Source organism: Pelophylax lessonae (genome assembly GCF_965119305.1).
Source record: "Pelophylax lessonae genome assembly, chromosome: 5".
Classification (NCBI taxonomy): Eukaryota; Metazoa; Chordata; class Amphibia; order Anura; family Ranidae; genus Pelophylax; species Pelophylax lessonae.
The window spans coordinates 46,190,567-46,204,823 of NC_138772.1; the positions used below are offsets into that span (position 1 = coordinate 46,190,567).

The 14,257-nt window shown below is 35.0% G+C and overlaps 1 protein-coding gene across 1 annotated transcript in view; it reads left to right on the forward strand.

Annotated features, from left to right (window-relative positions):
* Nucleotides 1–2,296: 2,296 nt before the first annotated feature.
* DLX5 (distal-less homeobox 5) overlaps nt 2,297–14,257 on the forward strand; it is a 12,898-nt gene continuing 937 nt past the window's right edge. Inside the window, exons 1-2 of the mRNA XM_082259825.1 lie at nt 2,297–2,920; nt 8,114–8,298. Of these exons, the coding sequence (XP_082115951.1) occupies nt 2,539–2,920; nt 8,114–8,298 (567 nt within the window). The 5' untranslated portion in view covers nt 2,297–2,538. The remainder of the gene's footprint in view (nt 2,921–8,113; nt 8,299–14,257) is intronic.

Genomic DNA, 14,257 nt, shown 5'->3' on the forward strand with positions numbered 1-14,257 from the left:
CCCCAGTTTGTAGATGCGATAACTTTTGTGCAAACCAATCCTTATACACTTATTGGGATTTTTTTTTTACCAAAAATATATAGCAGAATACAAATGATGAAAAAATTTGATTTTTACATTTTGTTTTGAGAATGTTATATAGCAGAAAGTGAAAAATGTTGTTTTATATAGCAGCAGCCAGAGATTGGACATACATACTAACAATCGAATCTGCAAATAATTAATTAAACATAACTTCCCTTTCGATGGGTTTGATCAAACTGGATCAATTAGCCAGAGCATAAATGATTGATTACAATTCATGAATTCGCTATAACCTTCATATCTTCGCTATTACCTGAAATCTACTTTCCTCTGTGTCATACTGATCAAATAGGATAGACTATTAATCAATTATTCCTATTGCACCGCATTCCTCTTCAAATCACATGCGATTCTTTCCAGTGCAATTTGAGTCCATTCATTTTGTATGGCTCAAATTGCATGCACCTTTTTTTTGCAACACTGAAATCAGGTCACATGGCTGTTCACACCCATGCAATTCTTTTCAGTGCGATTTGAGCCCATTCATTTTTTATGACCCAAATCACATGCACCTTTTTTTTTTTTTTTTGCCACACTGAAATGGGTTTACATGGTTGTTCACACCCATGTGATTCAGCCAATCGCAGTGCTTTTTGCAAACCATTTTTGGGGTATCTTTAAGAGAAAAGATATTTAGCAGTTTTTAATTACTAAAATAATTGCATTTCCATGTTCTGTGTACTGTGGGAGTGGGAGATCAGATATAGTGACTGCAAGCTCCTGGGTTTAGTAACACTTCAAGTACCGGTTCATGCTGATGCGGTGCAGGGAACTGCCTGTAATTCGGACAGGAATTGCACCGCATTTCTCATCAAACCACATGTGATCCTTTTCAGTGCGATTTGAGTCCATTCATTTTGTATCGCTCAAATCGCAAACACCTTTTTTTTTGCAACGCTGAAATCGGGTCACATGGCTGTTCACACCCATGCAATTCTTTTCAGTGCGATTTGAGCCGATTCATTTTGTATGACCCAAATTACAAGCACCTTTTTTTTGCCACACTAAATTCAGATCACATGGTTGTTCACACCCATGCGATTCAGCCAATCGCAGTGCTTTTTGCAAACCATTTTTGGGGCATCTTTAAGAGAAAAGATATTTAACAGTTTTTAATTACTAAAATAATTGCATTTCCATGTTCTGTGTACTGTGGGAGAGCAGATATAGTGAGTGCAAGCTCCTGGGTTTAGTAACACTTAAAGTACCGGTTCATGCTGATGCGATGCAGGGAACCGCCTGCGGTTTTTTTTTTTGGCCACACTGAAATCAGATCACATGGTTGTTCACCCCCATGCGATTCAGCCAATCGCAGTGCTTTTTGCAAACCATTTTTGGGGCATCTTTAAGATAAAAGATATTTAACAGTTTTTAATTACTAAAATAATTGCATTTCCATGTTTTGTGTACTGTGGGAGAGCAGATATAGTGAGTGCAAGCTCCTGGGTTTAGTAACACTTCAAGTACCGGTTCATGCTGATACGGTGCAGGGAACCGCCTGCGGTTTTTTTGGCCACACTGAAATCAGATCGCCTGGTTGTTCACAACCATGCGATTCAGCCAATCGCACTGTGTTTTGCAAACCATCGTTGGGGAATCGTTAGGAGAAAAGATATTTAGCAGTTTTTAATTACTAAAATAATTGCATTTCCATGTTCTGTATACTGTGGGAGAGCAGATATAGTGAGTGCAAGCTCCTGGGTTTAGTAACACATTAATGATCTCAGAGCTGCTCTTTGTTATACCTTGCCTGGTAGTTCAGCTTTATTTAACCCTTTATCAGCAGAAGAAAAGAAGCCGCCTCAGACAACCAGTATTACAGGACTGCTGTGTTTTTATGTCCTTAGTTAGCATGGTAAAGGGCAATGTTTGGATGGCCAGGGGCTGTTTGTGTATCCCTGCAGCTCCCCCATTCTAAGTCAATGAGAAAGCAGCTGGGTTGCATGCTCAGGCTCCAGCACTCACTTTTTTTTTTTTTTTTAATGGGAATCTTTTTTTTTTTTTTTTTTTCATGCTGCCTGGTTGCTTGTAGCTTGCAGCACACAGCTTTGTTGTTGTGAACTAGTCAGACGGGTTGTAGGGTGTTGCTGTCGCTTTCGCAGAGCCTTGGCCAATGGCACCAGATCCACCCTACTGTGCGTAAGAGAGCATTGGGGGATTTAACCAAGCCTATGGTGATGTGCAGCCAGCACTGTCTCCTATTGCCAGCCAGTCACAGAGCCTCCCCTCCTCCTCCTCCTCTCCTCCTCTCCTGCTCCTCCTCCTGACTTTGCTCCTGCTCCTGCTGCTGGAACTTGCTGCAGCACTCAGGAAGCCTCAGCACACTCTCTCTCACTATTTTTAAGGGACGCTTCAAGCTGTGGAATGGCTCCTTGAAAAAAACGACCCAACCCCCCTCCTACCACCCCAAAACAGCTGAACCCTAAAAACTGAAAACAATTCTGGTTCTAGGACATGACAGGAGTCTATGAGAGGAGACTTCCCACCATCAGAAGCAACGATTACTCTTCTTCTTCTTCTTTCCAAGCTGCCAGCATCATGCATCACCCTTCCCAGGATTCACCTACCTTACCTGAGTCCTCTGCCACTGACTCCGGCTACTACAGCCCAGGAGGGGCTACCAGCCACCCCCACCATGGCTACTGCTCACCCACCTCTGCCAGCTATGGGAAGGCTCTCAATGCCTACCAGTACCAGTACCATGGCATGAACGGATCTGCCGCAGCCACTTACCCTGCCAAGAGCTACGCCGACTATAGCTATGGGAGCCCCTACCACCCTCACCACCAGTATGGAGGGGCATACAACAGGGTGCAACCACCCACCAGCCAGCCAGGTAAGCTGCAGGGTTACTGTAGGTGCGGGAAGTGGTCTTAATTCATCTGTAGGTGCGGGAAGTGGTCTCAGCTCATCTGTAGCTGCGGGAAGTGGTCTCAGCTCATCTGTAGGTGCGGGAAGTGGTCTCAGCTCATCTGTAGGTGAGGGAAGTGGTCTCAGCTCACCTGTAGCTGCGGGAAGTGGTCTCAGCTCATCTGTAGGTGCGGGAAGTGGTCTCAGCTCATCTGTAGGTGAGGGAAGTGGTCTCAGCTTATCTGTAGGTGAGGGAAGTGGTCTCAGCTCATCTGTAGGTGAGGGAAGTGGTCTCAGCTCATCTGTAGGTGAGGGAAGTGGTCTCAGCTCATCTGTAGGTGAGGGAAGTGGTCTCAGCTCATCTGTAGGTGAGGGAAGTGGTCTCAGCTCATCTGTAGGTGAGGGAAGTGGTCTCAGCTCATCTGTAGGTGAGGGAAGTGGTCTCAGCTCATCTGTAGGTGAGGGAAGTGGTCTCAGCTCATCTGTAGGTGAGGGAAGTGGTCTCAGCTCATCTGTAGGTGAGGGAAGTGGTCTCAGCTTATCTGTAGGTGAGGGAAGTGGTCTCAGCTCATCTGTAGGTGCGGGAAGTGGTCTCAGCTCATCTGTAGGTGCGGGAAGTGGTCTCAGCTCATCTGTAGGTGCGGGAAGTGGTCTCAGCTTATCTGTAGGTGCGGGAAGTGGTCTCAATTAATCTGTAGGTGCGGGAAGTGGTCTCAGCTCATCTGTAGGTAGGTGAGGGAAGTGGTCGCCGCGCAGCTGAAAGTGGTCGCCGCATAACGCGGAAGGTGCGGAAGGTGGTCGCCGCGTACCAGAGTGGCCGCGCCGCGGAGTCTTGGGGGACCCCCGCGTGCCTTTACCCCCCCCCCCCTCCTTTCTGGAGTCTGGGCTGCCAGCTATTCGTGGCTGCGGTCTACAGCCGTCTCCGGCAGTCCTGAAAACCATGTCTGTGCCTCTTCCTCCATGGGTTTATCTCCCCCGTTCCATTTATAACCCAGGCGCCGCCACTCAGCACCATAACAAACCGCAAAACTCATTCCAAAGAGAACAAACACAACAAAAGCAGAATAGAGACACAAGAGAGAGAGACGTCTCATGCACCCGCCGGGCATGAGGGCTGCTCAGGGGCCCCGAGCAACCGGGGGCTGCAGGACTGAGGAGGCAAGCAGCAACTAGGGGGGGCAGTGCCAGCGGGCAACCAGGGCTCCTAAGTATATAGCAACTATATATATATATATATATATATATATATATATATATATATATATATATATATATATATATATATATATATATATATACATATACATATACATATACATATACATATATATAGTGTGTGTATATATATATATATATATATATATATATATATATATGGTGCAATCAGAGATGATGAAGTAGTAGTAATAGTAGTATAGAGATCACTCTGTTTTCTCTATAGTATCAGATACAATGGGTTGATTTACTAAAACTGGAGAGTGCAAAATCTGGTGCAGCTGGGCATGGTAGCCAATCAGCTTCTAACTTCAGCTTGTTCAATTAAGCTTTGACAATAAAACCTGGAAGCTGATTGGCTACCATGCACAGCTGCAACAGATTTTGCACTCTTCAGTTTTAGTAAATCAACCCCCATGTACATAACCCATACTTATATCTACTACTTGGCTCCTTAATCTTATGAGTGCCCCAAATCCCTGCTACTCTTTTCTTTCTTCCTTTCTTTCTATATAAATATATATATATATATATATATATATATATATATATATATATATATATATATATATATAACGTAGAAGTGATGTAAGTTCACTGTAACTGCAGTTATATAGTGTATACTGCGTGTTGCAACACAGACCTATAAAAAAAGGACTATTTTAATTTGTGTATAGATAATTATATGTTTATATATAGACACAGGGAACAAAGTCTATACATATGTTCTGTAAATGCAAATCTATACAACTTTATGTGTGTGAAAAAATACATATTATTATAATTATGTGTACATGAATGTAGCTTTGTGTGTGTGTGTGTGTGTGTGTATATATATATATAAAACATATAATGTACATGCATGTAGGTATGTTTGTAAAATATATAATGTACATGCATGTAGGTATGTGTGTAAAATATATAATGTACATGCATGTAGGTATGTGTGTGTAAAATAGATAATGTATAGACATGTACTTATGTGTGTGTAAAATATATAATGTACATGCCTGTAGATATGTGTGTAAAATATATAATGTACATGCATGTAGGTATGTGTGTAAAATATATAATGTACATGCATGTAGGTATTTGTGTGTAAAATATAATGTACATGTATGTAGGTATGTGTGTAAAATATATAATATACATGCATGTAGTTATGTGTGTGTAAAATATATATTGTACAGGCATGTAGATATGTGTGTAAAATATATAATGTACATGCCTGTAGATATGTGTGTAAAATATATAATGTACATGCATGTAGGTATTTGTGTGTAAAATATAATGTACATGCATGTAGGTATGTGTGTAAAATATATAATATACATGCATGTAGTTATGTGTGTGTAAAATATATAATGTACAGGCATAGGGTTATGTATGTGTGTGCATGTGTAAAAATATAAAATATATCATGTACACGCCTGTAGCTTTCTGCCTGTGTGAAATTGTATATTATGTGTATGTCGTTTTATTTTCTGTGTTAAATATATCATGTGCATGTATATAGCTTTATGCGTTTGTGGAAATATGTATTATATACATGCATATAGATTTGATATGTGTGTTTACATAAAGATATTTAGTTTCATATGTGTGTGTATCTATTTAAAAATAATTATTATAGCAGAATAATCAGATGTATGAGCAATGAGGACTGCAGAATAATGTGGGGCACCATAAAAATATTTATTGAAATACATTTTAAGTGTGCCTATATGAAAGGAACATCCGATCCCTTTTGTTACATTTATATATACATATATATACATATATACGCGAAAGACAGAGAAAGTGATCTAATGTTGCCTTTCATATAGGCACACTTGAAATGTATTTCACGAATTATTTTTATGGTGCCCCCCATTATTCTGCAGTCCTCGTTGCTCTTACATCTGATTATTCCTCTGTAGTCTGTGCAGTGAGAAGGGAATTTGGGGTATTTTGGATGATGTGACATTTCCATACACTGGAGACACTTTCTGCTCATTCATTACATTTGGAAAATAAAAAAAGAAATACAAATAAAAACAAACCACATGTTTTATCTTGGAAATAGACTTACCATAATACTGCTATTTTCTGGGTGGTTGTGAATTTTGGAGGTGGAGGGGAATATTATAGATCTGAGTGATTTTTGAGCAGGTGTTGTCACGTTGTCACCGGGCCCTTTCCAGGAAAAGTTTGGGAATAAAGTGCAGGTGGGGTTACCTGTGAAATCTGGTGAATTTTTTTTTTTTTTGGGGGGGGGATTATTGCATTGTTGGCTGGGATTGTGTGTGGTGGAGGAGGGGGGGTGCAGTCGGAGACATTTGCAGCAGAAACCTTCTCTCCAGTTTTACATTAGGCTGAACCGCTGTCTCTGTCTGGCCTGACCATTCTAACCACTGAACGGATAAATTACAGGGCAGCCAGTCTGAGGAGGCTTTGAACTCCGATCTCTGCTCCTCTGTGGATCCTCCTGTGTCTGGCCCGGCCTGGGCTTTCCCTTGGAGCGATCCCCAGCGCCTGGTGCCACCCGTGCCCACTGCCCAGTCTGACCACAGAGCCCAGTGCCATCCACATCACCATCACCCTACACACCGCAATCAGCCAGTGACACCATGACAACATCAACAATAAAATGATTACTATTGTCATCATCATCACCATTATTATTATTGAGCATTTCATTGCGTTTTGCTTTGAAATTAACATTTTGCAGTGTTTTTAAATTATTTGAAAGGGTTTGCATTAAGAATTAAACAACTGCCATGCTAGGGGGGAATTATTATGGTACAATATTATGCTAACACATTCATACAAAATTACATTTATATATATACACACACACACACATATATATATATATATATATATATATATATATATGTTATATGTATAATGTATGATAGTGGCCTATATTCATATCTTACTGTAGTAGGATTTATCTCATTTATCTAATTTTATAGTAAACGAAAAAACATAATATATATTTTATAAACATTTTCATATTTTTTATATATATATATATATATATATATATATATATATATTTATGTGTATATATATATATATATATATATATATATATATATATATATATATATATATATATATATATATGTGTGTGTGTGTGTATATATATATTTATATATGCATATGTGTATATATATATATATATATATATATATATGTATGTATACATATACATATGTATGTATATGATACATACATATGTATATTTTAATAGTGACATATATTTATATCTTACTGTAGTAAGATGTATCTCATTTATCTCAATTCATTTCAATATAGTAAACAAAAAAAAATCATTTTTATATATATTTAAATATGTATTATTATTAATAATAGTAATAATAATAACTCTTACTAATATTATTACAAATTGTAATAGTGTCACATGCATAGATACATTGGTGTGGTGTGTTTTGTATACATTTTTCTATAATTCCTTAGCTTGTAAAAAAAACAGATAAGTATACACTACATTATCTCTCTCTCTCCAATATATATATATACATATACATATATGTGTGTGTGTATATGTGTATATATATATATATATATATATATATATATATATATATATATATATATATATATATATATATATATATATATATAAATATTTATGTAAATAAATTATTATCAATATTATATAATGAGTTTTAATAGTGTCGCATGAATAGATAGATATATAGATATGTTTATTTTGTATAACATTTTCGCTTTTTTTTATTTTTTTAAAAACACAAAATCCAAAAAAGTATATCTGTTAATATAGCATTTACTACAATGTACATATATATATAAATATGTTTTCACTCATTCTCCTTGCAAACAACCAGTCCAGACTAGTGGGATAATAGTGGCACACACGTTTAATAGCGTTTTTTAGCATTTTGTCCCTATGTAGAATTGCTGGCTGACTGGTATCTGTCTGTCTGTCCTCCAGAGAAAGAAGTGTCGGAGCCGGAGGTGAGAATGGTCAATGGAAAACCAAAGAAAATCAGAAAACCCCGGACGATATACTCCAGTTTCCAGCTGGCAGCTCTGCAGAGGAGATTTCAGAAGACTCAATACTTAGCGCTGCCGGAGAGAGCTGAGCTGGCGGCCTCCCTAGGACTGACACAGACACAGGTGAGAGCATGGCAGGTCCTGGGACCTTCTGCCACTGAATAGGAAGATAGAAAGAAAGATACAAAAAATTATACAAAAAAATGATAGATGGATAAATTAAAAAAAAATGATAGATAGATAGATAGATAGATAGATAGATAGATAGATAGATAGATAGATAGATAGATAGATAGATAGATAGATAGATAGATAGATAGATAGATAGATAGATAGAAATTGCTGTGTATAGATGATGCAATGTTGTGTGTCCAGAAAAAAATCATATGAAACTTTGCATTGTTTTCCAAAACTGAGAACAAAGTTGCACATTGCACCTCAAATAGATAGATAGATAGATAGATAGATAGATAGATAGATAGATAGATAGATAGATAGATAGATAGATAGATAGATAGATAGATAGATAGATAGATAGATAGATAGATATTGCTGTGTATAGATGATGCAATGTTGTGTGTCCAGAAAAAAATCATATGAAACTTTGCATTGTTTTCCAAAACTGAGAACAAAGTTGCACATTGCACCATCTGCTAGAACTCTGCTAAGTTCTGCAGAGAAACATTGTATCTATCTGTAATGTTTTTTTTTTGTAAATATCTTATTTAAAAATATTACTTTTTTTTTTTCTAATAGTACTTTGTGACAGAGTAGCATATTAGTCATGTGTAAGGAGTCATATTGATGGGTGACCTCAATGGGACAATTTTGCATTTAAAGTGTCTGTGTTTTGGTTTTTGGAAACCCATTACAGATTGACTTTCATTTTTGAAACCCCTTTAGAAAGTTGGCAACTCTGTTTTCTAAGGGCAACACATATTTTACTTCTTTCTTTATTTTTTGCTCTTTTCTGTAAAAACACTGCAGCTGCTGTTCTGCGTTGAATGCTGGAGTTTATAGTTCATCAGTAAAGTCGTCCATGCGCCACATTTCACCGCAAGACGTCTGCAGTGTGCACATGTGCAAAATATTAGTCTCTTATCCCCCAATCAGATGTAAAATGGCACAAATCAAAGTCTTGGGTTTGTTAGAGATAATTCAAAACAGATCTCTGTCCAAAGGAGAATAATACAATTATTTAAGAATGCATCCTTGCATCTTCCCTGCTTTTTTTTTTTTTGGCTCCATTTTTTTTTTTTTTTTTTTTTTTTTTTAGTGTATAAGCTGTGAGTGCAGTTTAGAAGTCTGTGTATTTTTGCTAAGAGTTCACATGTGTGGTGGAGCTGAATAGGACATGATTGATGTACCAGGCAGTGTGCAACCATGACATGTCCTGTTTGGAAATACTCAACAATATTTTTACAATAGTTTAGTCAGGGAACTCTGCCTTGTGTCATGTCCTGAGGCCTGAAGAACATAATTTTCTAAAGGGTGTCGTTTTGTTATGCTATCCCACTGAACCTGTTTTTGAACCAATCGCGCTGAAGTATTTTGTAAAAAAATATATATTTTTGTAAACCCAAAAAAAAATGATACTGTCTTTAATTAGATAATTGGACAAAAGCTAGATTCTAAATCAAATTATCATTTAACACTTAAACAATTTCTCCTTTTTGGTTGAAAGGATGCAAGAATGGTCTTGTGTCAATTTTTTACATTGATAAGAAGCATGTGACTTTATTACCTTAGCAAATACATATAGTTATTGCTCGTGCATTTAACTTTTGCTTTGTGTTGCATGGGCTATCATTTACTGAAGGATTGACTTTAATCCCAGCTGACATTCAATTCAAATATTCTAACTGGGAGCATTTTAATATCCTTTTTTTTTTTTTTTTAATTTTCTGATCTTGACTTGTGGGGTTAAATTGGACACAGGCTACAATGTGAATTACTACTTTAATATACTAGCTTCTTAGTCTAACAGCAAGAAAAAATAAATAAATAAATAAATAATATTATGATGGTGCATAGATCACTCTTGTGATTATAGCAGAATGATTTGTGCACTGGCCTAACAAGCCTCCACTCAAGTTAATGGAATCTCAAAAATCTCATTGGTTGTTTGAAGCAGACACATGTTCATTGAGTCTGTTTAAAAAAAAATGTCAAATGAATGTCATACCTTAGTATGTCATCTCCTTGAAAATAAAAAAAAAAGTCTGGGTTGGCTTAGAAAAAAAAAGAAAAATCGTCATCTTCAAAGTGAATCTGTTATAGACAAGGCAGGATCATGGTGTCATAGAGCAGGCAGGGTCAGTGCAGAAAAATACTTTTATTACATTATTTAAATATTTGACACTTTTGAAATTGCTCACTGGTTGATTGAAGTCACATTTCTGGACCCTTTTCTGTACTTGGGTGATGCTGCAGAGAAAGACTTTCACTATATATATATATATATATATATATATATATATATATATATATATATATACATATATAAAAATGAATACTATTATGTAGACCCTTTTCTGTACTTGGATGATGCTGCATGCAGAGAAAGACTTTCACTATATATATATATATATATATATATATATATATATATATATATATATATATATATATATATATGTGTGTGTGTGTGTGTGTGTTAGTATATATATGTATATATATACATATATAAAAATGAATACTATTATGTAGCAACCAGTTATATACATACAGACTAATATAAAGAAGATTAAAATATTTAATATGATTTAGTATTATATATATATATATATATATATATATATATATACAGTATATATATATATATATATATATATGGTATTGTTTATATATATATATATATATATATATATATATATATATATACAATACCAAATTGTATTAAATATTATATATATATAATTATTTTATGTTTTATTTTTTTAATTCATATAAATTTAAATATTTATTGTGTAGCTGACAGAAGTTTTTTAAATACAATTACAGCTGTAAATCAAAGTCACTGTGTTTCAGAAACACTGCAGAAAATGTTTGTGACTTTTCAAATGCATGTTCCTCCTGCTCAGTAATCAGTAGTGTAAATAAATAGTTGTCCATTTAATAAAATCCATTTATTCCATTTAATAAAAGCATAGACACACAGAAAGTCAAAATCTACATAGCACTGGCACTCTGGATGTTAATCTATGAATGTTGCAAATAAATGTTCCAAATGATTGTGCTCATAGTGAATATTTTGTTGTAATATTTGGTGGGACTATGTGAAACATAGTGGGGGAGATTTACTAAAACTGGTGCATGCAGGATATGGTGCAGCTGTGCATAGTAATCAATCAGCTTTTAGGTTTTATTAGCAAATCTTAATTGAACAAACTGAAGTTAGAAGCTGATTGGTTTCTTTACAGTTTTAGTAAATCTACCCCAGCTTGTCCAAGCACTGTTTTCTTGGAATACAATTCCCCTTACGCTGTATCATTTATAATGGGAGCATAGGCCTAAAATAGAATATGTTTTAGTTTTGCGAAACCAGTAATGTATGGGACAAGAAGGCCTTCTGTAGGAGTGGCAAATCCATATGACCCAGAGCAGGCTAGTTCCACAGAGGGCTATATTCTGCTGTACGCTGCTAATTGCATAAAATACCACTAGCCTTTGGGGATGTACATATTCAATTTAAATTACAAAAAAAAAAAAAAAACACTTTTAGTTTTCGTAATCAGATGGTTGCATAATTCTCTAATCCTCATGAAGATCCTGAAAATATTTTCTGAAAGAAGGAAAGGCTTGCAGCAATTCTTTTTGGCAAATTTCTTGTTTTTATACTTTCTGGCATATAACTACTGCTGAATCTGCATGGAGTCAGGAGCTCAGAAGTCCAGTGTTGCACATTATTTATTTAAAATGTACTACTTTATGAGGGATCTAGGCACTAACTAATGGTCCTGTTTTGTTAAACCAGTGAACTGTTGTATGACATAGGGCCTATATTACTGGGCCAGACCTCCTCTGTGTTCTTTGGAACCTTTTGGGGCCTTGTTCAAGTTGTCCTTTGGACTTGCTGCATTGCCTTAATTCGTTATAGGTTGCTGCCAACTCTAGCAATATCCAAATTAAAAATATACAGGATACAATGTGGACACAGTCATTTTAAATAATTACCTATTGCATTCATGCCCTAGTCTGTGGAATTCTGTACTTGTGGCTCTAGAGTCAGAGATTCACAACAGAAATAAGGCATTAAGGCCAAAAATGTTCCAATTTTTGATACTACCACTGGCAGAACAATTTTAAAATAGAATTTCCACACATGGAACAGTAACTACTTTTTTGCTATGATATAAAAAAATAAATAAAAATAATAAAAAATAAAATATACTATTGTTCCAAGCAGCCATTCTGGGCAGACTTATGTTCTGGAGCTACCAAGCATTACTGTCTATTATTAAACAGCCATGAGATAAAATGATGAAAAAATGCACCCATACAAGTACAGAGATAAATACAAACTATACATGTAAACAAAGTTTTGATCTCTTATTTATACAGACTTATGGTATTTATATGTCTAAAAAAAAAAAATAAATAATAAAAAAAAGATTAAAATTTTTTTTTTTTTTAAAAAGTGAAGGTGACAAGATAGAAGAAAAAAGAACATATATGGCCTAAAACCCCAAAAGGACTATTTGATAAGGAGGGGAATTCTGAGGGGTTCAGGGTGTACCCCTACATTACAGTGACTTCATCATCATAATACTCCAATTTTGTAAACTATACGTTTGATATAAAACTAGTATTAGTAAATTGTCTTTAGAATTTTTTTTTAAAGTGCATTGTTTGGAAAGCATTTACACACAATCTTTTTGTATAAAGAAGTTCCTAATACTAGTTTACCCATGCTAGGATGTAATTAGTAAACACTGGTTTCTAAATTATATTTTTACCCCTTTTATTTTAAATTAAAGTTAGAAAACACCAACCTACAAGACACTGTTTATTATTAAACAGCCATTGAGATAAAATGATTAAAAAAGTGCACCCACCCAAGTACAGAGATAAATACAAACTATACATGTAAACAAGTTTTTGAGCTCATACAGACTTATGGTATTTATATGTTAAAAAAAAAAAGAGAGATTAAAATTCCTTTTTTTTTTTTTTTTTTTTTTAAAGTGAAGGTCACAAGATAGAAGAAAAAGGAACATATATGGCCTAAAACCCCAAATTAACTATTTTATGGGAAGGGGAATTCTGAGGGGTTCAGGGTGTACCCCTCCATTATAGTGACTTCATCATCATATTAATCTGTTTTTGTAAACTATACATATATAAAACTAGGATTAGTGAATTATTTTTAGACATTTTTAAAAGTGCATTGTTTGGAAAGCATTTACACACAAACTTTTTGTATAAAGAAGTTCCTAATACTAGTTTACCCATGCTAGGATGTAATTAGTAAACACTGGTTTCTAAATTATATTTTTTACCCCTTTTATTTTAAATTAAATTAAAGTTATAAAACACCAACCTACAAGACACTGTTTATTATTAAACAGCCATTGAGATAAAATGATTAAAAAAGTGCACCCACCCAAGTACAGAGATAAATACAAACTATACATGTAAACAAAGTTTTGAGCTCTTATACAGACTTATGGTATTTATATGTTTAAAAAAAAAAAAAAGAGATTAAAATTCCTTTTTTTAAAAAAGTGAAGGTCACAAGATAGAAGAAAAAGGAACATATATGGCCTAAAACACCAAATTAACTATTTTATAGGAAGGGGGAATTCTGAGGGGTTCAGGGTGTACCCCTCCATTATAGTGACTTCATCATCATCATAATAATCTGTTTTTGTAAACTATACATTTGATATAAAACTAGGATTAGTGAATTATTTTTAGACATTTTTAAAAGTGCATTGTTTGGAAAGCACTTACACACATCTTTTTTGTATAGAAAAAATTCCTATTTGGATTTGTTATGTTTAAAATTCAATAAAAATCATTGAACTATAAAAAAAAAAAAAATTCCTAATACTAGTTGAACCATGCTAGGCTGTAATTA